At 48.9% G+C, this 27067-nt stretch overlaps 1 protein-coding gene and 1 long non-coding RNA gene across 4 annotated transcripts in view; both read left to right on the top strand.

The window, feature by feature from the left end:
- LOC310690896 overlaps positions 1-25282 on the top strand; it is a 100540-nt gene extending 75258 nt beyond the window's left edge. The window contains exon 2 of the long non-coding RNA XR_014518263.1: positions 24658-25282. This is a non-coding gene — a long non-coding RNA (uncharacterized lncRNA). The remainder of the gene's footprint in view (positions 1-24657) is intronic.
- The window catches only part of PLEKHH3 (pleckstrin homology, MyTH4 and FERM domain containing H3), a 35375-nt gene extending 10093 nt beyond the window's left edge, over positions 1-25282 (top strand). For all 3 annotated transcript variants that reach the window (XM_083469866.1, XM_083469865.1, XM_083469867.1), the window contains exons 2-12: positions 5541-5599; positions 11573-11661; positions 12409-12603; positions 14736-14893; positions 16495-16603; positions 17921-18218; positions 19196-19403; positions 20469-20605; positions 21538-21658; positions 22384-22619; positions 24721-25282. In XM_083469866.1, coding sequence (XP_083325992.1) covers positions 5541-5599; positions 11573-11661; positions 12409-12603; positions 14736-14893; positions 16495-16603; positions 17921-18218; positions 19196-19403; positions 20469-20605; positions 21538-21658; positions 22384-22599 — 1590 coding nt within the window. In that variant the 3' untranslated portion in view covers positions 22600-22619; positions 24721-25282. The remainder of the gene's footprint in view (positions 1-5540; positions 5600-11572; positions 11662-12408; positions 12604-14735; positions 14894-16494; positions 16604-17920; positions 18219-19195; positions 19404-20468; positions 20606-21537; positions 21659-22383; positions 22620-24720) is intronic.
- Positions 25283-27067: the final 1785 nt, after the last annotated feature.

Below are 27067 nucleotides of genomic sequence, written 5' to 3'. Positions count from 1 at the left end.
GGAAGGAAGGATAACAACAGGAAGATTTAAAGAAGGAACTATTGGAAACTCAAGGCAGTAGAAACATAAGATGATTGGAACCCCACTGAACTTGAAGCATATTTGGATTATACGAGATGTATTTGTATAATTTGGAATATGCAATGTGATCTGATTGGATTGTTAAAATGGAAAACTTAATAAAAATTACAGATAGGTAGCCGTGTTGGTCTGCCATAGTCAAAATAAAAAAATTCCTTCCAGTAGCACCTTAAAGACCAACTAAGTTAGTTCTTGGTATGAGCTTTCGTGTGCATGCACACTTCTTCAGATACACTGAAACAGAAGTTGCCAGATCCTTCTATATAGTGAGAAGGTGGGGAGGGGTATTACTCAGAAGGGTGGTGGGAATGGGAGATTGGCAGGTAGCTGAGCCACGGACATCATCTTCAATGTTCGAAATTGTGTTGTTGTTGTTTAGTCGTTTGGTCGTGTCCGACTCTTCGTGACCCCATGGACCAGAGCACGCCAGGCACTCCTGTCTTCCACTGCCTCCCGCAGTTTGGTCAAACTCGTGCTGGTAGCTTCGAGAACACTGTCCAACCATCTCGTCCTCTGTCGTCCTCTTCTCCTTGTGCCCTCCATCTTTCCCAACATCAGGGTCTTTTCCAGGGAGTCTTCTCTTTTCATGAGGTGGCCAAAGTATTGGAGCCTCAGCTTCAGGATCTGTCCTTCCAGTGAGCACTCAGGGCTGATTTCCTTCAGAATAGAGAGGTTTGATCTTCTTGCAGTCCATGGGACTCTCAAGAGTCTCCTCCAGCACCAGAATTCAAAAGCATCAAGTCTTCGGCGATCAGCCTTCTTGATGGTCCAGCTCTCACTTCCATACATGATGTATGGAAGTTAGAAATTAGCCGGGCACATTTTGTACCTGGCTATCGACCACTTGGGGCCCAAGTCAAGATGCCTGGGCTCCAGGATGGCACCTGACATGTCCATCATCTGGGGATCATTGGATCTGGACTGTTTTCGCACACTAGTACCACGTCCTGTAGAATTCTCTCCGTTATATTTTATCTGCACAATCAGACTGCATTTCTTGAACCAAATTGTTGTTGTTTTCTGTGCAGCCTTGAGTAGGAGCAGTCACCATTAAGAAAAAGAGGTCAAATGGGTCATTATATGTGTGGATTGTCCCTGGATAAGTTCTCAAAGTTCTTAAGCTCGCCCAAGGCTGTCATCTGAACTAGCCAGATGTTTAACAGAATCAGTCAGTCCATCATTTGGAAAATAAGATTTTAGTGCAGCACATATACTAAAATTGGAGCATGGAAAATAAGACTTTAGAGCCTTCTTGCCCCTAAATGGCAACCATTCTGTTTTGGTGACTGTAACCTTGGTTTAAGGAGCCATTAGGCCCCTAGCTTATATATCTGAGTTTCTAACGCTGGTTTGAGCGCTTTGGAGGAAAGTTGGGACAAGAAAGCTAATTAATATACAGTGGTACCTTGGGTTAAGAACTGAATTCGTTCTGGAGGTCCATTCTTAACCTGAAACGGTTCTTAACCAGAAGCACCACTTTAGCTAGTGGGGCCTCCTGCTGCCTCTGCGCCACCGGCACGCAATTTCTGTTCTCATCTTGAAGTAAAGTTCTTAACCCGAGGTACTATTTCTGGGTTAGTGGAGTCCGTAATCTGAAGCGTCTGTAACCTGAAGCGTATGTAACCCGAGGTACCACTATTATAATAATGTAATGTAATGTAATGTAATGTAATGTAATGTAATGTAATGTAATGTTATAATACAATACAATACAATACAATACAATACAATACAATACAATATGCATTGTTCTGGAAGCACCCTGTGTGTGTGCTGTTACTGGTGATCAGCCATGATGAAACTGTAGGCTCTGGGTTGCCCTCAACTCCGCAAAGGAGCTCAGTCTCTGGTAAGGGACTGCGGCATTTATTTACCAGCCTTTGCATATGTACCCACTGGAAGGATGCAAAAACAAGGGCGGGGCCTCTTGCACTTTGAATAATTGTGCAGAAGGAGGCATTCCAAGAGTTGTCGCTTGCATGACAACCTTGCGTGAGACGAAGATGGCCCCATCGGTGCTGCAAACCTTGCCGTTTGGTACTTTGGGGAAATCATGGCTTACGGAAGCTGGCATTCCCCACCCCCACCCCCATAACATGAGGAAAGGTAAAGGGACCCCTGACTATTAGGTCCAGTCGTGACCAACTCTGGGGTTGTGGTGCTCATCTCGCTTTATTGGCCGAGGGAGCCGGCGTACAACTTCCGGATCATGTGGCCAGCATGACTAATCCGCTTCTGGTGAACCAGAGCAGTGCACAGAAACATCGTTTACCTTCCCACCGGAGTGGTACCTATTTATCTACTTGCACTTTGACGTGCTTTTGAACTGCTAGGTTGGCAGGAGCAGGGACCGAGCAACGGGAGCTCACCCCATCGCAGGGATTTGAACCTCCAACCTTCTGATCGGCAAGTCCTAGGCTCTGTGGTTTAACCCACAGCGCCACCCGCATCCTTTTAACATGAGGATAGTTGAGAGCTAAGGGAATCACAGCGGTCTTATAGTGTTGGGGGATGTAATGGGATGGCTGCCAGACAGCGCTTGCTTCTACTGGTCCTCTGTTGCAAGCCCCCTTCTTCCTCTCTCTGTGTGCCTAGTGCTTGACCTCTGGGCAGATAAATATAGTGCTGTTAAATATGTGCTGAGCAACAGTGCCAGAGTGCAGGCATACTGTGATTTTTTAAAGATACAATGCAGCCTGACATATTACAATGGCACTCACGAAATCAAGACAGCTTTTGCTTATGTCTTGGCCTCTACGTACTCGCTGTTTCCTTTCCGTCTTTTCAGCTATGCTCCTCTGCAGGTTGGGACAACGTTGAAGCTAGGGCTAGCTTGGTGCACAAATTTTAATATGCTTGTAAATGCTATAATCTGAATTATGACAGCCGCCCTCTTGGTGATTTTAAGCTGAAGAGAGCAAGATGGTGCATGTTGCCGAACCAAAAGGAAACCCAGCAAAGTTTTGCATTTTCGAGCATCATCAGAACATCCCACTTCTTCTGCTTCGCTGCTAATTTTCTGAACGATGAATTCATTTTTAAACACAGCCTACGTGTTGGAAAGGCTGATTTTATGCATGCTGAGTGAGTCATAAATCAGGATTCGCTTCTTCTTTTCCATTGCTAGTTCCACCTTGTGATGATAAAGGCATTTGTCTTGTATCCTTCTCCATAGCCTTGGTCAACATTTTGATCTCCCAGTTCTCCTATATGACCCATCATTATTAGCTTCTGCCACTTCCTCTAGTTCAGATGAAATCACCAGCAATGGCAGCACATGATGCTGTGCTGTATGTATGTAGTCATTGCATAGATGTACATCTAGCACCAATAGCAGCCTTTTGTTGGCATTATTTGGGCTCCACAACTTTCGGGGTGTCCTGGTTTTTACTTTCTGAAATATGGCAAACCCTAGGCTTTTGGCGCATACCTGAATTTGTACATTCACAGAGCCTAGGACTTGCCGATCAGAAGGTCGGAGGTTCAGATCCCCTTGACGGGGTGAGCTCATGTTGCTCGGTCCCTGCTCCTGCCAACCTAGCAGTTCGAAAGCACGTACAGCTTCCGGCGGGAAGGTTAACGGCGTTTCCGTGCGCTGCTCTGGTTAGCCAGAAGTGGCTTAGTCATGCTGGCCACATGACCCGGAAGCTGTACGCCGGCTCCCTCGGCCAATAAAACGAGATGAGCACCGCAACCCCAGAGTTGGTCACGATTGGACCTAATAGTCAGGGGTCCCTTTACCTTTACCTTTTTTAGGCTTTTGGCGCATACCTGAATTTGTACATTCCTCAACTCGCACTTTAAATCAGTGGTTTTGATCCTAAAATCCGGCAGCATTTATGATATGGGTGGTGATAATTAACTGAGCTAGGAGAAAAAGGGTTCTACTTTTTCTTTTTTGGTAAGCATTTGAAGGTGTACGAGGGTCTCCCCGCCAGTTCCAGCTCTGCTTCTTCTGCAGAATAATCCTTCCACACTCTCTTGGCGCCTGCTGCCAGCCTGCCTGCCCCTGCAAGGATTGTGGCAGCCCTTGCAAACTTGATCTGATTTATAACAGGTGTTCTAATGCCAGGGGGCAGTTGGTGCCCTGTCTATAACAGGCTACCTGTTGCAGCAGCTCCCTGGCTTTATATTTCGTCTCTCCCGTTTTTTCCACCTGGCCTTTGCTCTGGCAGGGAGAGGGGGCCAAAAGGAGCGCATTGGCCTATTTCGAAACCGGACCTGGCTGTGTGTCCTGCAGTGCCCCCGTCCCCGGTCCCCTTGAACTGTGCCAAAAACCTCCTTGCAGATTTTGGCGCCTGCCAACACCACCGAGCCCCTTTGAATAAGGTGCACGAGGCCAGGTTTCCCTCTTGCCCTCTGCTGGGGACTTTTCTGCTCTCCCGGCCTGCCCATCCCCCTTTGCAGAGGAAGGAAGCCTTGGCCACAATAGGACTTTGTTTGCCTGTATCTTACTCAGCAATGTGCTTGTGCAATTCTGCACAGCCCCGGAGCCCAGTGCCAAGGTCGGCTGAGGATACAGGAACCCGTTCAGCTGCTGCTGCTTGCGGTGTGTGCAGTGGGGTGGGGGGTGGGGGTGGCTAGCCAGACAGGCTGTGGCCTGGGAGGGGCAGCAGCCCAGACGAGGCAGCCTGGGAAAATTGCAGATTAATAATTCGCTCCCATGTGTGGTTGGGGAAATGGGAAGGGCAACGTTACTGTGCATTTTTTCCCAATCTCTCTTCGGATAGGCCTCTTGCTTTTGTTTGAGAACACACACACACACACACACACACACACACACACACACACACACACTATAATAATCTGCGGCAGAGGGAGTTATTCCGGCTCTTGAAACCACCCCGGTCTTAAAAGCCTTCTAATATGTCTTCTAACACGGGTGGCACTGTGGGCTAAACCACAGAGCCTAGGACTTGCCGATCAGAAGGTCGGCGGTTCGAATCCCCGCAACGGGGTGAGCTCCCGTCGCTCGGTCCCTGCTCCTGCCAACCTAGTGTGGCAAGGCCACCTGGAAGAGTTTTACCTTTACCTTTTCTGTATAACCATGTATCCCAATAATGCTTAAATTGTTAAGGCTAGAATCTTAGGATTCTAAATCTTAGGAATCCAAAAATCTTAGGAATCCAAAGTCTATCTCTGCCCTGTTCGAATGCACGCCAAAGTGCAAGTAGATAAATAGGTACCACTCCGGCGGGAAGGTAAACGGTGTTTCTGTGCGCTGCTCTGGTTCGCCGGAAGCGGCTCAGTCATGCTGGCCACATGACTCGAAGCTGTACGCAGGCTCCCTCGGCCAATAAAGTGAGATGAGCGCTGCAACCCCAGAGTCAGCCACGACTGGACCTAATGGTTAGGGGTCCCCTTATCTTTAACATGTCTCCTTATCCAAATCACCTGCAAAGCGTTGCTTTGTTTTCTTGTGTCCTGATCAGTGTGTCTCTCCCCCCCTTGCTTTTCAGGGAGATCCCTTGCAGGTGAACGTCACTCAGCCCAGTCGGACCAGCAGCGGTTCCGAAAGGTGAGCAGCGAAGGGTCGCGGGGCAGCTCGGTCGGTAGAGCACAAGGCTCTGAATCTCGGTTGTGGGTTCGATTTCCACGTTGGTCAAAAGATTACTTCATTGCTTGGGGTTGGGCCTGTAATAAACAAAAATTCCCATAAGGGAATAGGGACAGATTTTTATGACCCTTGCGGTCCCTAACAACTCTACAATTCTGATTCAGTTTTGGGCGTGGCACTCAAATAGGCAAATGTGTTATTGGGGGTGGGGTAGCTGTTCATGGCAGAATTCTGGCTCCTGTCAGCAGAAACCTGTAGGATCCTGCAACTAATGTGATTGGCTTAGGCCCTGATACTTAGTCTTTTTAATAATAATAATAATAATAATAATAATAATAATAATAATAATAATAATAATAATAAAGGGGGGAAAAGACCTATTTGGTCAACTAGATCTTTTCCCCACTCCCGTGCTTGCAATCTAAGTAAGAACCCTTGCCCATCAAAGGCCAATAACTGCCTGCCCCTTCTGTTGCCAACTTATTCCCTTCTTCTTCGATGCTGTTTGTCATCAGGCTCCACCTTTGGCCAAAAGCAAAATACTGGAAAGGCATTAGTGAATACAGTTTTTAAAAAAATCCCTACGGCTGAATCCTTCCTCCATGACAAGCCACCTTGCTTCGAAGTCCTACCTTCTGATTTGGGATGCGCAGTGGTTTGCAGCAGTAGCTACGTGCTAAGGGAGGATCACACACTGCATGTGATATTCTTGTTGCATGTTAAAAAAAAACCAGTCCTGGGACTTGGTCCTCTCTCAAGTTAGCATATGACTGGGGGTTCCTACTGACTTTAGATTGCAGGCATAAGAGTGGGGGAAAGATCATTCTAGCTGCCCAAATAGGTCTTTAATTTTTTAAAAAGAATAAGTGGCAGGGCCTAAGCTTGCCTAGAAAACACCACCCTCACCCCTGAAATTATTCCCTCTGATTTCAGATATCTGGGGGCGGCTGTGTGGGGAGAACACTTTGTACATGTTCAGATGCAGTCTGCTAGCATTTTACATGAGAACTGGCTAGCTCGGGGGGGGGGGGGGCATTGGACTACCTGATCCTCATTGTGCCTTCCAACGCTGCAATTCTGTGATTCTCTGTTTTAGAGCAGAGAGGAGCCATAGTTTAGTGGCAGAAGCACCTTCTTTGCAAATAAAATATCCTAGGTTCAGTTGGACTAGGGAGAGAAATCCCATCTGAAACTCTGGAGAACCACTGCAAGTCATTGTAGATTATTATTATTATTCATTTATTTCATTTTTATACCGCTTTATATTTTTAAGAAAAATCTCAAAGCGGTTTACTTCATATTAAACATCAATAAAACAATCCAGAATCAAACATTTCTGAAGAAAGTACACAGTCAAAGCAACGCAATTAACAGGAAACCAAAATACCATCTCAAAGATTTCAAAATAAAACATTACAAAGGAGGTCAACGACAGAATACATATTTAACACAAAGTTAACGAAAACAAAACAAAAATCTTAAAACATTTCAAAAGAAAACATTTCTGAGTAAAGTCAAATATAAAACGCACATTTAAAACAGCATAATTAACAAGAGAATAAAATATTATCATAAGCGTGACACGGCTGCTGGGCAGGCACGGAAAGATGGGGCAAAAGGACCCAATAATTAGGATTTGTTGTCAGGCATCGCGATGTAGATTACACTGAGCTACACAGACCAATTTCCTGAGACACTGAAAACCTAAGAGTTCAACCCGCATTTGGGGGGCATTTCTCATGGGCCTCAGACTAATGCGTCCCAAGAGCGCCTTGTTTTGTTCCTTTTTGGAAGGTTTCTCCCTTCTTTCTCAACTATAGAGCAACTGGGAGAGAGAGAGGGGAGAAGCAATTGTGGGAAGAATTCTGTCTGGTGACCCACACTCCTCCCGCCCCGCTTGCAAGCTAATGGATCCCAGCTGGGGTCAGGCCTAGCAAGGGCGCCTGGAGGAAAGGGATTCCAGCATCTTCCTCTGTTGCAAGACAGGGCCTGGGAAAAGGCCGAGGGGAACAGAGGCCCGTGTGTGAAGCTGAGAGCTCTGGGGTCCGTCCTCCACAGAGCGAGTGTCTGAACATAGCTGTGGCTGAGTGCCTGGGGAAAACAGAAAGGAAAAGAGGCAAATGATGCCTTTTGGTAGGGGGGTTGAAAACATCTAGGTGGCAGTGGACTCATATATATATATATGTGTATTCCAGAATGCGGCAGCTAGACTGTTGACTGGGAGTGGCCGTCGAGACCACATAACACCGGTCTTGAAAGACCTACATTGGCTCCCAGTACACAATTCAAAGTGTTGGTGCTGGCCTCGGTCCAGTATATCTGAAGAAGCATCTCCGCCCCCAACGTTCTGCCCGGACACTGAGGTCCAGCGCCGAGGGCCTTCTGGAGGTTCCCTCGCTGCGAGAAGCGAAGCTACAGGGAACCAGGCAGAGGGCCTTTTCGGTAGTGGCGCCTGCCCTGTAGAACGCCCTCCCACCAGATGTCAAAGAGAACAACAACTACCAGACTTTTAGAAGACATATGAAAGCAGCCCTGTTTAGGGAAGCTTTTAATGTTTGATGTATTACAGTATTTTAATATTTTTTTGGAAGCCGCCCAGAGTGGCTGAGGAAGCCCAGCCAGATGGCCAGGGTATAAATAATAAATTATTATTATTATTATTATTATTATTATTATTATTATTATTATTTGTAGAGTTGGGACCACATGGGTCATTTAATCCACCCTCCTGCAGTGCAGGTATCTTTTCCCCCGACGTGGGGCTCAAACCCACAACTCTGAAATTCTAAGTCTTGAGCTAGGCATTTGGACGAAGGACAGCAGGAGGTGCCTGAGATGGGTGCCGCTCAATCTGCTCTCGAGCCCCAGGACCTATTCTCATTACCAGGGCGAGCAAAGTAGTCAGCGAAGGAGAGTGAGCAAGTGGAGGCGTTGATTTTTCTCATCATGGTATCACGTGCTTCCGGGTCAAAGGCTGTGGGATTGGCTGGCAGCACCTCTTGTCTTGGTTGGAGAGCTTTTCTTTCTACCTGAGCTCACCTGGCAGGCTATCGGGGTGCCAGTACGTTTCCGAGCACAATTCAAAGTGTTGGTGCTGACCTTTAAAGCCCTAAACTGCCTCAGCCCAGTATATCTAAAGGATCATCTCCACCTCCATTGTTCAGCCCGGACACTGAGGTCCAGCGCCGAGGGCCTTCTGGCGGTTCCCTCATTGCGAGAAGTGAGGTTACAGGGAACCAGGCAAAGGGCCTTCTCGGTGGTGGCCCTCCCACCAGATGTCAAGGCAATAAACAACTATTTTACTTTTAAAAGACAACTGAAGGCGGCCCTGTTTAGGGAAGTTTTTAATGTCTGACGCTCTATTGTTTTTAATATTCGGTTGGAAGCCGCCCAGAGTGGCTGGGGAAAGCCAGCCAAATGGGCTGGGTATAAATAATAAATTATTATTATTATCTTGGGTGGGGCCAAAGCCAGCGGTGGATGTGGCCAGGCCCAAAACGTAGATGGGCCCTCTCTCTTTCCCTCTTATTCTCCACTTTGCAATCTGCTATTGGAGGGACTGGTCCCTCTTGCCAGAAGCCTAAAACTGGCCTTCAAAGTTAGCCCAATTCCTGCTATTTGCCTGCCCTTGTCTAGGAGTTACTGGGAGTCTTGGTTTGCCTGTTTTCCATCTCCCTTGTGGGGGGGGGGGCCCAATCTACCTCCCTCTCTTGTCATGGAAGGCCCTCCCCCTAAGCCCCAAATGGAATCATAAGTGCTTGTTCTGTATTAACTAATGAGCACATGAAATGGAGTTTAGAGTCACCCCCCAAGAAGGAGAATATTGTATATCCCGGACCCATGGAAGTGTACAAATGAGAAATAGCACTTGCAAGTAGACCCTATGCATGGGATGGAGTCAAAATTCAGAGATGGCGGTGAGTGGATAAGGCTGGAAATCGCTTAACTACTTTGCACATTTTGGAGCAGTCCTGGCGACACTGGGGTGGGGGCAATGCAAATATGCAAGTCAGATGGAAAAATAAATAAATAAAATCAATGTGGGGCTGGACTCCCTTCATAGAGAGGGTTGCAGAATTTAGGGGGGGCAAGCCCTTCCCTTCCGTCGTTGCCCCCCCCCCTTCCCCAAATGCACAAACTGTTCCCTCGGACAATCCAGCCGGCATCCTCTCCTCTCCTGAGCTCCTTCGTTTCCCAAATTCTTGGCAGCCTTTCTATATAAACAGCTTATTTTTAGCCGGAGGTTAACAGTGCAGGAGCTGGCGGCCACTTTCCCACAGCCGTGGAGGGAAGTGGGTGTGGGGCCGCGTCCGAGGAAGAGGAGGAAAAGCGGTGGGGACGGGTGCTAGAATGTGCGTAGGCCGCAGTTTGGGGTTCTGTGGGGAGGGAGGCGATGAAACGTGGGAGCAGGCAGTTTTCAAGCCCTGAGCCCCACCTTTAGCTGAACATTCGCAATTTTGGGGCTGTGTTTTAATTTTTTGACCATATACTGTATTTTTCTCTCCATAAGACGCACTTTCCCCCTCTTAAAATCTAAGGGGAAATGTCTGTGCGTCTTATGGAGCGAATGTGTGGCCCCTGGGGCTGGGGGGGGCGGGCTTCCCTCGCCAGCCCCGACCTGCTCTTTAGGGCTGGCGGTGGCTTTCCACCTTTGGGTCGAGCAGCTGTGGGGTAGCCCGCAAAGCCTCCGCAGGGCAGCGGGGAGCCTTCATCCCACTGCCCTGGGGAGGCTTCGCGTGGCTATTCCTGGCTTTTGCGGGAGGTGGGGGAAGGGACAGAGCAAGGCTCTCTCACTTCCCCCACCTCCCGCAAAAGCCCTCAAGAGCTGCATTTTTTTCTCTTGAATTCCCCCCCCCCCCGGTAGTTGCCCCTTATGGTCAGGTGCGCCTTATGGAGCAAAAAATACGGTAGGTTGTGAACTCACTTTAGTTCCAGCTGAAATGCAGTTTTTTTTACTCCCCACCCACCAGTTGGAGACCAGGCCTCCGGGGATGGGTCACACTCAGGGTGGATTTGATTTAAATCAAATTGATTTAAATCACAATTTTAATCACTAGTCAGTAAGTCTTGATTTAAATTATATTTTTTTATAGAAGGACTCATTCTTGCTGGTATAATCTTAATATTTACAACCAGATGGAGGTTTCATTTTTGGAAGAATAAATTTTCAGAGTAGTTTTTACAGTTGCATCAAAAATTACTGATGTGGTTATGCTATTAGAAATACATAGATAATGATGAAATTATTGTGAGGTTTAATAAGTTAACTGTTTGGACAACTTTTCTGCTGTACTTTATTGGAAGGAGGAAAACAATCATTTCCTTAACAACAGTTTAAACAATTTATTTAACTAAAACAACAACATTATAGCGTATGTATCCATGTTTGTTAACTGATGTGGTTAAACAATAAAAACAGACTGAGTTTTAGCACACATGAAAAACTTAAAAACAAATCCTTATTTCCTGATGAATAGCTTTTGGACTATAATGTAGCTTAAATAGAAAACTAGATTTTTTTTGTCTCCAAAAGCATTTTATTTAAAAAATCCAATTTAAATAAAAATAATCCAATTTAAAAATCTGATATATAAAAGTTGATTTTTATTCACCCTGGTCACACTCAGGTTGATGCTTCCATCTCTTTAGCTCAGAGGTGCATAAAGCCCTGAAGTAAAGCAAATGTGGCCCTTCAAGGCTCTCTGTTTGGCCCTCAGCACCTCCCCCTTGCAGGTGCACCCTGTCTCTCCAGACCGCAGTCCTCACCAGCCCCAGAATATTGCCTGACTAGAATATTTCCTTGCACTCAGAGGGGCATAGAAACTAGCCTACGTGGAAAGGTTTGAGCGTTTGCATTTGTTGCTCCACCCACACTTGCCTGCGGCCCCCAGAAGCTCAGCGAGGCCCTGCTTGACCCGTTCTGTCGTCCCGCAGGTCTCTGCCAGTGTCCGAAGAAACGCACAGTCTTATCACGGAGAAGAAGAGCGGGAGACTGCAAGGAGAACCCGATGCTATCGTGAAAGGTGGGGTCTTAACGCAGCGCGACTCCCTGAGCAGAATCGGGGCTCCTTGGTTTTGCTTGGGTTTTCATTATTCCTGCCTCTGGGAAAGGGTGGCGGGGCCACCCGACGCAGCCCAGCCTTTTTGAGCAGGGTGGTTCCCAGTCATTTGGAGGAGTGGCAGCGTTCGTGGCGAAGGGGTGAAAAGCGTGGTACTTGCATTACAAGTTGCGCTAAATTAAAGAGCAGCCACAAAGCGTTTAGGGGACGCGGGTGGCACTGTGGGTTAAACCACAGGACTTGCCGATCAGAAGGTCGGCGGTTCGAATCCCCGCGACGGGGTGAGCTCCTGTTGCTCGGTCCCTTCTCCTGCCAACCTAGCAGTTTGAAAGCACGTCAAAGTGCAAGTAGATAAATAGGTACCGCTCCGGCAGGAAGGTAAACGGCGTTTCCATGCGCTGCTCTGGTTCGCCAGAAGCGGCTTAGTCCTGCTGGCCACATGACCCGGAAGCTGTACGCCGGCTCCCTCGGCCAATAAAGCGAGATGAGCTCCGCAACCCCAGAGTCGGCCACGAGTGGACCTAATGGTCAGGGGTCCCTTTACCTTTTCACTATTCCTTCTCCTACATAGATGGGCTACCTTCCCAGGTTGACCAGCCCTATCTGCCCCACTTGTAGAAGCAGAAAGAGAGCCAAAGTGTCCTTGGGGTGGGGTGGGGGGTCAACCTGAGCACAGGCTCCACCTCACCATCTTTCTATTGCCTCTTCCAGGCTGGCTGCAACGGGAGGTCCGGGGAGGTATAAAGACCCCTTGGCTGCGTCCTCGCAAGTACTGGTTTGTGCTGACGGAGGATTCCCTCGACTACTATAGCGGGTGTGAGGTGACGGCCCGGTGCCTTGGGTCGCTCGTCCTCACCAGTCTCTGTTCTGTGCTTTGGCCTGACAAGCAGACCTACAAGGAGACAGGTAAAGAATGTGGGCCTGTGCCTGGCTGTGGAGTGCTTGGGTATCGAGTCTTTTAGCACAGGGTTGGAGAACCTGAGATCCAAATGTGGCCCTCTGAATCCTTTCCTCTGGCCCTTGGGATTCTCCTCAGACCACGCCCTCTTCAACTTGGGGATGGGGTAGGAACCAACAACATTTCTGTCCGGATTTTCACTTTTTGAAATATGGCAAACCGACTGGAATGTGACCTTGATCTGTAGCAATGCCTCTGGAGGTGTGTGTGTTGTGTGTAGAAACTGGCTTTTTGTGTGCATTTTGTGCGGCTGGAGTGCAGCCTTCTGTACAAAGGGAAGAATCGTGCCTATTGCTCTGCCCGTTCCTGCCCTGCCCACTGCTGGCACCCCTGGCCCGTGAGGAAATGTGGCCTTTGGGCTGAAGCAGGTTCCCCACTCCTGTTTCAGCTTTCTTTGATTGATTGATTGATTGATTGATTATATGCCGCCCATCAGACTCTGGGCGGCTTACGGCAAATGAAAACATCAAACACAGTAAAACGTCAAACATTAAAAACTTCCCTTTGTGGAGCTGCCTTCGCATGCTTCCTAAAAGTCGGATAGTCGTTTATTTCCTTGACATTTGAGGGTAGCGCGTTCCACAGGGTGGGCGCAACGACCAAGAAGGCCCTTCTTCTTTTTGCTACCTCGGTCTCAAAGCTGCTTTTCTGCAATAGAAATACATTGCATTCAGAATGTAAAAAACATAAAAAACATATTTATGCAAAAACATAAAATAAACCACAGAACCTTGGGAATTTTTAAAATATGGAAAAACTTAAAGGGAAAGCTTCAGGAAATTTTAAACTTCGGAGAAGTGTTAATGAGGCAACGGGCTCCTAAGTTTGAAAGAATAGATATAGATATAAAAGCATAGCCTCTCTGTGACCTGTGTGTGGCTGTCATGAGGAATCCGAAGCCTTTTCTCTCCCTACTTCCCTCATTTCTGTGTCCCTTCCAGGGCTATATCTGCTACTAATGCTAATAGATATAGATCTATAGCTGTATATCTATATGGTGTGTAAATTAAGGCCTGTACACTTCCTGCTTCATCCTAGGGTATGTGTATATTTTTGGGTTGCCATATGTCCGGAATTTTTCAGACATCGCTGGGATTCAGCCGTTGGAAACAGTGTCCGGGTGGAAATTGCTTAAATGTCCGGGAAAGTCCGGGCTTATGGCAACCCCTGTTGGAAGTGTAGATCAGGGCTTACTGGGCATAGGCTGGATCACTCCCGTGGAGATCATGGGCCGGACCAATGCAGTGTAGTGCCGGAAATCGCTTTTGCGTATGCCCAGATGCCGAAAATCGCAATTTCCAGTGTCTGGGCATGCGCAGAAGCGATTTCCAGAGCAGTGGAAGAGAGTCCCCATGCTGTGCCGCGCAGGTTTAGCGCAGCGTGTGAGGACTCGCCGACTGGGCAGCTTGGTTCGGGGGCGGCTCATGGGCTAGTTAAGCGACCCTCATGGGCCGCTTCTGGCCAATGGGCCTTAGGTTGCTGACCTCTGGTGTAGATTCTGGCCAATTTCCTTAAAAATAGCTCAAAAGCATCCTTTTCTGTTTTTTTTTACAAAAAAAATTAAATCGGAGCTGAGAAACTTTTGTGTCCAGATTTTCACTTTTTGAAATATGGCAGCCCTAGTATATTTATAGGGACGTGGGTGGCGTTGTGGTCTAAACCACAGAGCCTAGGGCTTGCCGATCGGAAGGTCGGCGGTTCGAACCCCGTGACAGGGTGAGGTCCTGTTGCTCGGTCCCTGCTCCTGCCAACCTAGCAGTTCGAAAGCACGTCAAAGTGCAAGTAGATAAATAGGTACCGCTCCGGTGGGAAGGTAAACAGTGTTTCCGTGCGCTGCTCTGGTTCGGCAGAAGCAGCTTAGTCATGCTGGCCACATGACCCGTAAGCTGTCTGCGGACAAACGCCAGCTCCCTCGGCATTTAGAGCAAGATGAGCACGCAACTTCAGAGTTGTCCGCGACTGGACCTAATGGTCAGGGGTCCCTTTACCTTTACTAGTATATTTATACCTGTGTATACGTGTGTGTGTGTGTTTCTATTAATCACATGCTGGTACTCCCTTCTCTCTCCCTTCTTCGCAGGATACTGGGCAGTGACTGTTTTTGGCAGAAAGCACTGCTACCGCCTCTACACAGAGCACTTAAACGAAGCTGTGCATTGGGTTTGCGCCCTTCAGAAGGTCATCATCAGCAAGCCCCCCGTGCAGACCCCGACACAACTCCTCATGTGTGACATTGAGGTGAGTGGGGGGGGGCAGGAAGGGAATGGGTGTGATGCGAGGGCCAGGACACACCCCCTGAGGCTGCGAATGGGCCAAGCCACTGGGAAGCCCTTGGAGCTGAGAGGGCAGTTGCAGAAATGCATAATGAGTGCACCCGGCAGTTTCCTCCCTTAAACGAAGGGAGCGGCAACTGCACACACAGCATTTCTCACTCCTTTAAGGTCATGCTGCTGGTTTGGGCTGCCATTTCTGCATGCTTTAATTCTTATTCATAACTGCTTTAAGAGCGTCTGCAATGTTACAGGCTTGACGGGTGGCTTAAACATCTTTTTTATAATTATTATTTTTCCTGCCGGCTCACCTCCGTTGTAAAATAATTTTTTTTTTTATTTTAGAAAATATATGAAAGTCAATTAAAAATCCATATACAGTGGTACCTCGGGTTACATACGCTTCAGGTTACAGACTCCGCTAACCCAGAAATAGTGCTTCAGGTTAAGAACTTTGCTTCAGGATGAGAACAGAAATTGCGCAGCAGCAGGAGGCCCCATAAGCTAAAGTGGTGCTTCAGGTTAAGAACAGTTTCAGGTTAAGAACGGACCTCCGTAACGAATTAAGTACTTAACCTGAGGTGCCACTGTAAAGAGATTGCTCTAAATCTCACGACTCCCCCTCCACCATCCCCTCTATGGGTCCTAATGCCAATATTTACACCTGCATATCAATCCATTATCCACATTTTTTATCCATCTAAATCAGGCATCCTCAACCTTCGGCCCTCCAGATGTTTTGGACTACAATTCCCATCATCCCTGACCACCGGTCCTGTTAGTTAGGGATCATGGGAGTTGTAGGCCAAAACATCTGGAGGGCCGCAGGTTGGGGGTGCCTGATCTACCGTATTTTTCGCCCTATAGGACGCACTTTTTCCCCTCCAAAAATGAAGGGGAAATCTGGGTGTGTCCTATGGGGCGAATGCAGGCTTTCGCTGAAGCTTGGAGAGCGAGAAGGGTCTGTGCACACCGACCCCTCTTGCTCTCCAGGTTTCAGGAAGACATCCGCAGGGCTGTCTAGGCTGCGGATAGCAGCCTGCTTCCCGGAGCGCCGGGCGCGCTGAAAGCAGAGCGCCCGGCGCTTCGGGAACACATCCACAGCCTAGGCAACCCTGCGGGAAGTCCCGCAGGGCTGTCTAGGCTGCGGATAGCAGCCTGCCGCCCGGCGCGAGGGGTGCCCTGAAGCAGAGCGCCCCTCACGCTGGGCAAACATCCGCAGCGTGGGGAGCCCTGCAAAACTGACCGGGAAGATTATATACACCAAGAGCACAAAAAAATTAGAAATGAATGGATTAACTTTATAAGAATATATGAAGGAGCATTGCAAACATTTAAAAACCTTAGCAGGATTGGATTAGCACTTGTAATATAATTTGATAAAGGGTATTGAAAAAGGAGACCTAATAGATTGGGTAAAAGTATTTAGTCACAGAAAAGAGAAGAGATAATTACTGGAAACCAGGGAGAGGAGTGGGGGGAAGTTCGAGGGTCAGAAGAACCCCTATAAAAATATTGAATTTGTTATTGATTCATGCAATTCGCTTTTTTTCTTTCTCCTCATCCCAGGAGAACCGTAACAGCCCAGAAATCCTGGATCAGATTTATCAAAATAACCCCATCCTGTGCTACACGGCTGGCCCAATCTACGCGCCTCTGCTACCCTTCCCGTATGCAGGTGGGTGACCGCTTCCTTGCACGTGGGTCAGCATTGTCCTAAAATTGATGGCTTCAGTCCTTGGGCACCGCGTGCCGTTGGCTGTACAATCCCAAGAAGTTCAGCAATTGGTGGTACGTGTCTCAGGACTGCAATACCTCAAGGACCGCCTCTTCCCATATGAACCTACCCGATCCCTGAGTTCATCTTCTGAGGCCCTCCTTCGTGTGTCTCCTCCTCGAGAGGTACAGAGCATGGAAACACGAGAATGCGCCTTCTCTGCAGTGGAATGCTCTCCCCAGGGAAGTTCGTCTGGCGCCTTCATTATACACCTTTAGGTGCCAGGCAAAAACGTTCCTTTTTAACCAGGCCTTTGGTTGATCTTGGACGCGGGTGGCGCTGTGGGTTAAACCACAGAGCATAGGACTTGCTGATCAGAAGGTCGGCGGTTCGAATCCCCGCGAAGGGGTGAGCATTTCCGTGTGCTGCTCTGGTTCGCCAGAAGCGGCTTAGTCATGCTGGCCACATGACCTGGAAGCTGTACGCCGGTCAGTAAAGCGAGATGAGCGCTGCAGCCCCAGAGTCGGCCATGACTGGACCTAACGGTCAGGGGTCCCTTTACCTTTACCTTTTTTGGTTGATCTTAGTGACATCTAATACCCTTTTAGAATGTGGCTCTTTTGGGGGTTTTTTATTGGGCTATTGTTTTTAATTTGATTTTATATACAGTGGTACCTTGGTTTTCCAACTTAACCCATTTTGGAAGTCCGTTCCAAAACCAAAGCGTTCCAAAACCAAGGCGCGCTTTCCCATAGAAAGTAAGGCAAAATGGATGAATCCGTTCCAGACTTTTAAAAACAACGCCTGAAACAGCAATTTAACGTTAATTTTACCATCTAACGAGACCCTTGATCCATGAAATGAAAGCAGTAAACAATGTACTGCAGTCACACAATCAGTAGCTGAACTGGGTTCCTCACAGTCACAAAAACAAAACAAAAAGAGCCGCAAAAACAAAAACACAAAATGAATAGCAAAAACAGACAGACCTCAGCGAAACACTCAAAGCGGAAGTCTGGCCCTCGAATTGGAAGTGTAACACTCAAAACTGAGCATGTTCGGCTTCCAAAAAAAGTTGGCAAACCGGAACACTTCCGAGTTTGCAGCGTTTGGGTTCCAAGTTGTTTGAGTGCCAAGGCGTTTGTGAACCAAGGTACCACTGTATTACCATTTTCTTTGTCATCGGCCCTGAGACCTCCGGGTATAGGGCGGTGTCTAAATCCAATAATCGATAATGGATCCTGAGTGCACAGCTTATTTCTCCCGGTGTCTCTGCAGCTCCCGGTGGCCAGGGCTACGCGGGGATCCGTGACGAAGCTGTCAAGCTGTTCCACTCGCTGCAGCAGCTGGAGGGGCTGCGGGAGCCAGCCCTTCTCATGCAAGGGGTGCTGCAGACGTGCCACGACCTCCCTGCCCTGGTGGACGAGATTTACTGCCAGCTGGTGAAGCAGACCACAGAGCCCCCAGTGCCGGGTGCAGCTGCGGACCTGCGCTACTGGCAGCTGCTTGCTTGCATGAGCTGTACCTTCAGGCCGTCGCTTCCTGTCCTGTGCTACTTGCAGTTGCACCTCCAGCGGTGAGCCCTGGGGCAAAGGGAAATCGGGGTGTATGTATGTATGGGGTGCGTGTATTGCCTTGCTCACCATCATCAGGCAGAGAGGCCAGAGATGATGGAATTGTGGAGTTGGAAAGGACCCCAAGGTTCACCTAACTCGACCCCCTGCGAGGCAGGAAACTTTTTTTCCAATTCCCCCCCCAAAAAAAAACTTTTAAACAAACAAACAAACATACATACATTTTAATTGTACTTTATCCAATCTTAGTAACATTGTTAAGTGACTTCCTCAAATCCCCCTGGCTGAATTTCAGTGTATATCATTGTAACAGTTTTCCAAAACCAATTTTCTCGTTGTTGTTTAGTCGTTTAGTCGTGTCCGACTCTTTGTGACCCCATGGACCAGAGCACGCCAGGCCCTCCTGTCTTCCACTGCCTCCCACAGTTTGGTCAGCCTCATGTTTGTAGCTTCGAGAACACTGTCCAACTGTCTCGTCCTCTGTCATCCCCTTCTCCTTGTGCCCTCCATCTTTCCCAACATCAGGGTCTTTTCCAGGGAGTCTTCTCTTCTCATGAGGTGGCCAAAGTGTTGGAGCCTCAGCTTCAGGATCTGTCCTTCCAGTGAGCGCTCAGGGCTGATTTCCTTCAGAATGGATAGGTTTGATCTTCTTGCAGTCCATGGGACTCTCAAGAGTCTCCTCCAGCACCATAATTCAAAAGCATCAATTCTTCGGCGATCAGCCTTCTTTATGGTCCAGCTCTCACTTAACATCTTTCTTTCTTTTCATTTTAACTTTAAACATGTTATTCTCTAACATTACATATTTAAATCCTAAGCCTATCTGGTATTTGCAAGTTTTCCAATTAACTTATCTTAACATATTTAACTAGTCTTTGAATTTCATTCATTCCTCCTGTTTGTGGATAGGGGTGTGGACTGCTGAGCAACGTTCTCGGGTGTGGGTTCCCTAATGCCGGTGTTTCCCTGGTCCCAGCAGGACAGAGAACCAGTTCCCAGGCTCGGAGGCGACTTGGTACGGACGCTTCATCGCAGAGGCCCTTCACAAGACCAAGGGGCGAGAGTGCGTCCCTTCGCTGGAGGAGATTGCGGGGCTGATGGGGCGCCAGGAGACCGAGTGCGGTGTGCATTGCCCTAGCATCGCCACTTGCCATGTGGCCGTCACCTCCCAGACCACAGTCCAGGAGGTGAGCAGAAGCCCTGGGGCTGAATGGCGAGGGTGGGTGGTGGGCAGGGGCCAGTTCGGGTGAAATTCCTACCTGTGGGGCTTGCAAGTTGCCAACAGGAAGCTGCGGCTAAACTTGCGGATGATATTGGTGGCGTTTACTTGGGAGAGGGGGTTTGCGGGTGGCGCTGTGGGTTAAACCACTGAGCCTAGGGCTTGCTGATCAGAAGGTTGGTGGTTCAAATCCCCGTGACGGGGTGAGCTCCCGTTGCTCAGTCCCTGCTCCTGCCAACATAGCAGTTTGAAAGCACTGGTACCACTCCGGCAGGAAGGTAAATGGCGTTTCCGTGTGCTGCTCTGGTTCGCCAGAAGCGGCTTAGTCATGCTGGCCACTAATAATAATAATAATAATTTATACCCCGCCCATCTGGCTGGGCTTCCCCAGCCACTCTGGGCGGCTTCCAGAAAAATATTAAAATACATCAAACATTAAAAGCTTCCCTAAACAGGGCTGCTTTCAGATGTCTTCTAAAAGTCTGGTAATTGTTGTTCTCTTTGACATCTGATGGGAGGGTGTTCCACAGGGAGGGTGCCACTACCGAGAAGGCCCTCTGCCTGGTTCCCTGTAATATGACCTGGAAGCTGTACGCCGGCCCCCTCGGGCTATAGAGCAAGATGAGCGCTGCAACCCCACAGTCGTTCGCAACTGGACCTAATGGTCAGGGGCCCCTTTACCCTTTTCCTTACTTGGGAGAGAGGAGGGAGGAAGGGAAAGAAGACTTGCCTCTTTCTTTGCCAAAAGGCCCAAGCAGCCAGGATTTCGTCTTGCATTGTGGTGCTGGCTGCTTCCGTTCCGCGGTGCGGTTGGCGAGAGATGAGGCAAGCTTCTTTTCCCTTCTCCTCCCACCACAGTACACCAGTTGGGTCTCTGTACCCCTACCCTTCCACCCCTACCCTGCCCCCCTCTCCGCCCCTCCGCATGCTTGACACTGTCTGTCTGTCTGTGTGTGTCCCCTTTGCAGCACTGAGTGCCCTCCTGCTGGACATGCCCAGGCCTCCTGTCACCCCCTTTGTCTCCTCGTCCCAGGTGGCCCTGGAGCTGATGTTGCGCCTGGGCCTGGCGCATAGCCCCAACTCATTTGCCCTCTACGAGGAGAGCTGGCAGCACGTGCGCCCCCTGCCGGAGGATGCCCTGGTGGCAGACGTTCTCACGAGGTTCAAAAGGTAAATGACCTCCCCTCAACCCAGTACAATTTAACCTGTGTCACAGCTGGACACACTGGAGCCAGGAGGAGTTAAAAAAGAGTTGGCAGCATGTTGAAAATCCCAACTCAAAGCGACATTCTAGCCTTTGCAGCTCCAGAGAGGATCTTGCAAACATACGGGGGAAGTGGCTTGGGAAATTCTGGAGTAGGGATGTGCACGTGATTGCAGGGGTGGGGTCTGTTTCAGCTAGCAGGAGCAGAACTCTGCAAAAATAAAAATTTAAAAAACCCCTAGTTATGCAGGGCACACTTCTGAGTTGAGTACAGAATGTATCTGACTTTGTGGGGAAGAGGGATACCGTAAAACCTCGTTTGTCAAATGTACAGTGGTACCTCTGGTTAAGAACTTAATTTGTTCCAGAGGTCCGTTCTTAACCTGAAACTGTTCTTAACCTGAGGTACCGCATTAGGTAATGAGGCCTCCCACTGCCGCCACCCGATTTCTGTTCTCATCCTGAAGCAAAGTTCTTAACCCGAGATACTATTTCTGGGTTAGCGGAGTCTGTAACCTGAAGCGTCTGTAACCCAAGGTACCACTGTAACCCGTTCCGGAAGCCCATTCGGCTTCTGAAATGTTCAGTGACCGAGGCGCGGCTTCCAATGGTTGCAAGAGCTTCCCGCACACAAGCGGTAGCACACAAGCGTTTGGCTGCAAAAAATGTTCAAAAACCGGAGCATTTACTTCCAGGTTTTTGGCATTCAGGAGCCGAAATGTTCCAAAACGGAGGTGTTTGGGAACCGAGGTTTGACTATTATCGAGCTAGCAGGAAAGTTTCAGTCTTTCTCGTCTGCTCCAGTATCTGTAGCATATGCGGTCAGAACATTGGATCAGGTTAGGGTGTTTTTTCATGTCCCAGAACTGACAGGATGTCTTTGCTTGCCTTATTCTAGTTCAGCTGGGGAAAAGCCCCCCAGGAAGCCCCCTGGCCGACTCTGGTTCAGGCATTATGGGTGTCTGAACCTGGACTGCGTCCCCTGCAACAGCCAGGAGTTTGCAGTGCTATTTGAACAGGTAAGAGGTCACGCTGACCAAGAGAACAAGCTTGCAGGTGTGGGGAGTGCTGTTGTTCCAAGCGACACACCCTCTCCCTACAAGGCCCATTAGCTGTTCATCTATGGCTGCTGTAATGGGTTTGAGTTACTCGTGCGTAAACTGCCGCCGTTCTAGGCTTAATTGCCTTGGTTAAACCGTTCTGACTGCACAGCCCATCTCAGCGTGGCTGCCTCAGTCGCTAGCAGAATCTGTCTGTAGGCGTTTCTTAAACCTTTTCCAGCATAGAAGCTGTCTGACTCCCAGTCGCCTCCTCCTCTCACTGCGCGGGAGTCTTCTGCGCAGGGAGGGCGTGAGTAGTGGAGGACCTGGGCTCTCCCTACTGATCTCCAGAGAAGAATCCCGGAGCTCTCCCTCCGCTTCCCCCATTTGCCCCCCTTTCCCCCTGGTGTTGCGCTGATTTCCTTCCTCCTCTACCGAGCTGCTTCTCCCCCTGGTGCTGGGTCCTTCGCCTGCAGAATCTGGGAGCCTCTCCTTCGCCTCTCGCTCTGATGTCAGTTCCATGACAGCTGTATTGCCCATTTGAGACGTTTCCAGCCTTGGGCTGCGTCACACTTGCCGAACCTGAATGGAGGCTTCTCCACCGACACCTCCCTCCCTCGCTTAGACCAGCTTTTCCTTATTGACCTGCTGCCCACCCGCCTTAGTTGCCTGCTCTCTAATTCCAAGATCTTCCTTACCACCAGGGGATCTCTCGCTGGAGCATCGTCTGCTGGGCTGTGGGCTCTCCCACTCGCGGTCAAGCAGCGAGCGGAGTGGAAGCAGCTCCCGTGCAGCCATTTCCTGGAGACAGCCTCTCCGACGGGAGTTGCCGTGTGCGAATGGAAACAGATACAGGGGACGAGGCACTCAGAGACCAGCCTGGCGGGCACGTGGTCAGCCTTTGGGTCTGTCCTCTGTGATGCAGAGGCTTATTTATCAGGTAAGTCGTCCCCCCTGCACTTCCGTATTTCCGGGCATGACTTGAGAAGGTACCGTATTTTTTGCTCTATAAGACTCACCTTTTCCCTCCTAAAAAGTAAGGAGAAATGTGTGTGCGTTCTTATGGAGCGAATGCAGGCTGCGCAGCTATCCCAGAAGCCAGAACAGCAAGAGGGATTGCTGCTTTCATTGCGCAGAGATCCCTCTTGCTATTCTGGCTTCTGAGATTCAGAATATTTTTTTTCTTGTTTTCCTCCTCCAAAAACTAGGTGCGTCTTGTGGTCTGGTGCGTCTTATAGAGCGGAAAATATGGTACATGATGGAGAGAACGACGAGAGACCAATGGCACACACTCGAGGCCAGTCGTGAGGAGTAGTGGGCAGGCTATTTGGCAAAGCAGGATCCGACCATTATTGTGGAGGGAGGGATTTTCCAAGACATGTAGCACACTCCAGTATCAAAACAGATTTGGGTGTATTTGCAGGTGGCGCTGTGGGTTAAACCACAGAGCCTAGGACTTGCCGATCAGAAGGTTGGCGGTTCGAATCCCCGTGACGGGGTGAGCTCCCGTTGCTTGGTTCCTGCTCCTGCCAACCTAGCAGTTTGAAAGCACGTCAAAGTGCAAGTAGATAAATAGGTACCACTCCATCGGGAAGGTAAACAATGTTTCCGTGTGCTGCTCTGGTTCGCCAGAAGCGGCTTAGCCATGCTGGCCACATGACCCGGAAGCTGTACACCGGCTCCCTCGGCCAATGAAGCGAGATGAGCGCCGCAACCCCAGTCGGCCACGAGTGGACCTAATGGTCAGGGGTCCCTTTACCTTTACCTTTCTCTAACGCTGCTTTCATGCAGTAGCTTGCTATCTATTATCTTCTGGAAAGGGTGTATTTTCAACGCTTAGGGATTTGCATTGTGCCGGGGCAACTCTTAATACCTGTGCTATTTTCCTAGAAAAAAAGGTGCCAGAACTCGCCACAAACTCCTCCCTTGTCCTCTCATAATGGCAATGGCGCCTGCCTGAGAGGTGCCGGAACTGAGTTCCAGTGAGTTCAGACTGGGAAAAAGTCCTGCATCTTAACAGATATTGTGGGACCTAGTCATGACCATAGCTGCCAACTTTTCCTTTTTCTTGTGAGGAATACTATTCGGAATAAGGGAATTTCCCTTAAAAAAAAGGGAAACATTGACAGCTATGGTCATGACAGGGCAGTGACACAAGGTGGTAAACAAGTTTTGCTGAAACGACACATTGTGGGCAGCAACTGTTGGCTTTAGAAAAGGGACTCCCCACCCTGTGGCTAGTCCTCAGTCCCAAGGTGGCTGCGGTTGGGGATTAAGCACATTATGGAAAGCCAATTCATCTCAATAAATGTACTTTGAAAAGTGCATTTTTCACCCACCCCTCTTCCTGAATTTTCAATTCCCCAATTTTTGTACAATCTGAAAATTTTGGAAGTCAAACTAGTGAGAGATGGCACCTCTGATTATTTTGTCTCTCCCCTTTTCATGTTTTTCGAAAAGAAAAGTGTACCCTATATAAACACAAATCAAGCCCTTCTGCATAACCTAGCCATAGGGAGGGTTAGCGTTGAAATCCCAGCTAGCGAGCAGACTATCCTCTCTAGGCCACTTGTATTTAGTGTTTCAGCAAATAGATATCCATCTCACTGGTTGTCTTTAGCACCCAAAAACAGTTTCTCCCTCCCTTCATCAAAAGCTTTTCTTTTCTTGAAAGCGGAGCGCCTTGCTTGCGGAATATATAGTGGTACCTCGGGTTAAGCACTTAATTCATTCCGGAGGTCCGTTCTTAACCTGAAGCACCACTTTAGCACGATTTCTGTTCTCATCCTGAAGCAAAGTTCTTAACCAGAGGTACTATTTCTGGGTCTGCGGAGTCTGTAACCTGAAGCGTATGTAACCTGAAGCGTATGTAACCCGAGGTACCACTGTACAACTCTGGCCAGTCTGGCTGAAGGATATAGACTACCCCTTTCTGCCCACTCCCCTATTGTCCTTCAAGGGAAAGGAGGTGCAAGCAGAGGGGCAGGAAATGGCTTAGGAGGGGTAGGCCAAGCTCTGACCTTGCCCTATTTTCTTCTCAGGCAAAGGAGGCGGTGCAGCAGACCCAACGTATTCCGCACGGAGCTGCAGGGGGAGACTCCCGCCGTTACCGCCACCAACAAAGGACTGCACTTAACGAAACGGCCAGCGATGGGACCCTGCCTGCGCCACCTTTCGCCCTGGCAGCAGCCTTGAAGGCCAGATCTAGTGCCTTCCCCAGCCAGACACTTGTAGTGACGATACCCGTGGTACTTTATGCTCCTAAGGAGCTGGAAACGTATGTCCTCTCCTGTGTAGAGGGATTCCCTCCCCTTCCCCAACGCGTGTAAAAATTTATTTATATCAATAGATCTCCTTTCCTCCATTCGGTCTCTCGGAACAAGTAGTTGGCACGCTTCTCTCTTCTGCCCGTAAAGCTGCAGGCGGCTTGACACTGTGCCTATCGTCTGGTCTGTGCAGACAGCGCCGTGTTTTCACTCGCACATCAAGAGATGGTGAAGAACAGCGGAGGACTTGTGAGTGCTGGGTAGCATCTCCTCCTATGGCTCTCTCTTGCAAAGCTGTTTTTTAAAAAAACAAACAAAATAAATGTAGTAAACCCAAGCCAGTGGCTGCTTAGCTTTGAGCTGGATGAAGCGTGTCTTGTGAGAGGCATTACCAGTTTCCCCCCGGGAGTTTCTTGTCTCTTTTGCCACCACAAAGGCCTCTGGCCAAGCTGTTCTGAGCCCAGCTGATAGCATCGTGATTTATCGGTGAGAATCGTTGTTTTTTTAAAGGCAGGGTGTAAGTCTATAAATACTGTACGGTAACAGGGTGCCTCTAAAACAGCTGTTGCTCATGTTGCATCGCGTGGCCTCTTGCCTTTTTGTGCCGAACCTCTAATATCGTAGCTCGTTTTTCCGATCTCTCTCACGGCATGGCGGATGGCTTGCAATCTGCACCATCTGTAAGAGCGTTCATGTGAACAGAGGCTTGTTCAGCCGCAAATTTGTGCACATGGAGTTTCCACACCTTCTACACAACGCCTAAAGAAAAGGATTTCACAAGAGTTCTGAGTAAATGAAGTCCAGGGGCCTGCTGGACCAGGGTGAGATAGTTATGTTTTCTTTGAAGTCCACAAATTGTGTCAAGACCCGATAAGCAGCAGGGAAATGCGGAAAGCTGCTTTGAAGCACACACAGAATGACTTTCACTTATCTACTGAGCAAGTGTATTGAGCCCGAACCCACAAGAATCTGAAGTGGCCATCAGCCCTTGCTGAAATCAGAACTCAAAGAAGCAGGTTACTCTTGTCTCCCCAGTGGCAACCTCCAGGATGATCTTAACACACACCAGTTTAGGCCTGGAAAACATTTTTCAAGCCTAACCAATACGGGGGGGGGGGGGAGGCAATAAACAGAAGGTAGGTTCTCACGGGCCCCAAAAGGTTGGCAACCTCTAACTCCCAACTCCAGGGACGTGGGTGGCGCTGTTGGTTAAACCACAGAGCCTAGGACTTGCCAATCAGAAGGTTGGCGGTTCGAATCCCCGCGACGGTGAGCTCCCATTGCTCGGTCCCAGCTCCTGCCAACCTAGCAGTTCGAAAGCACATCAAAGTGCAAGTAGATAAATAGGTACCGCTCTGGCGGGAAGGTAAACGGCATTTCCGTGCGCTGCTCTGGTTTGCCAGAAGCAGCTTAGTCTTGCTGGCCACATGACCCGGAAGCTGTATGCCGGCTCCCTCGCCCAATAAAGCGAGATGAGCACCACAACCCCAGAGTCGGCCACGACTGGACCTAATGGTCAGGGGTCCCTTTACCTTTAACTCCCATCTCCACTGCTCGTGCCCTACGTACCAAGAAAACAGAGTCCCACCAAAAGCTTCTGAATCCATCCAGCAGCACTTAATAGTTATATTCCACCACCTGCCACCAAAATTCCACTGTAATGGTTTTGTGGATTTCTTCTTTGCACCAATCTCTCCCCCCTTTTAAAAAAGAGCTGCCCATTCTACATAAACAAGATCAAGTCTTTGTTGTTTAATCAAAGAATCCCATTTGTGGGATGGGTGAATCACTCTCCATTTCTGGGACATTTTTTCAGGGGGTGGATGGGTCACCTATGAGCCACTTGCTACGAAAATGGCAGAGGCTGGAGTGTAGCAAGACGGCAGGAAAGAATAAAGAGCTTGATGTATCACTCCCTCCCGCGTCAGGAAGTGTCAGCAGCTGAAAAGGTTAATCTGGCGGTTCATTGTTTTTAAAGAGGGCAAAACACCCCAGAGGACAGGATCACACTTCAAAACGACCTTGACAGATTAGAGAACTGGGCCAAAACAAACAAGATGAATTTTAACAGGGAGAAATGTAAAGTATTGCACTTGGGCAAAAAAAATGAGAGGCACAAATA

Source organism: Podarcis liolepis (genome assembly GCF_965112155.1).
Source record: "Podarcis liolepis genome assembly, chromosome: 13".
Taxonomy (NCBI): Eukaryota; Metazoa; Chordata; class Lepidosauria; order Squamata; family Lacertidae; genus Podarcis; species Podarcis liolepis.
The sequence above is the reverse complement of the archived record's forward strand: the minus strand, read 5'-3'. Positions and strand labels throughout refer to the sequence as shown.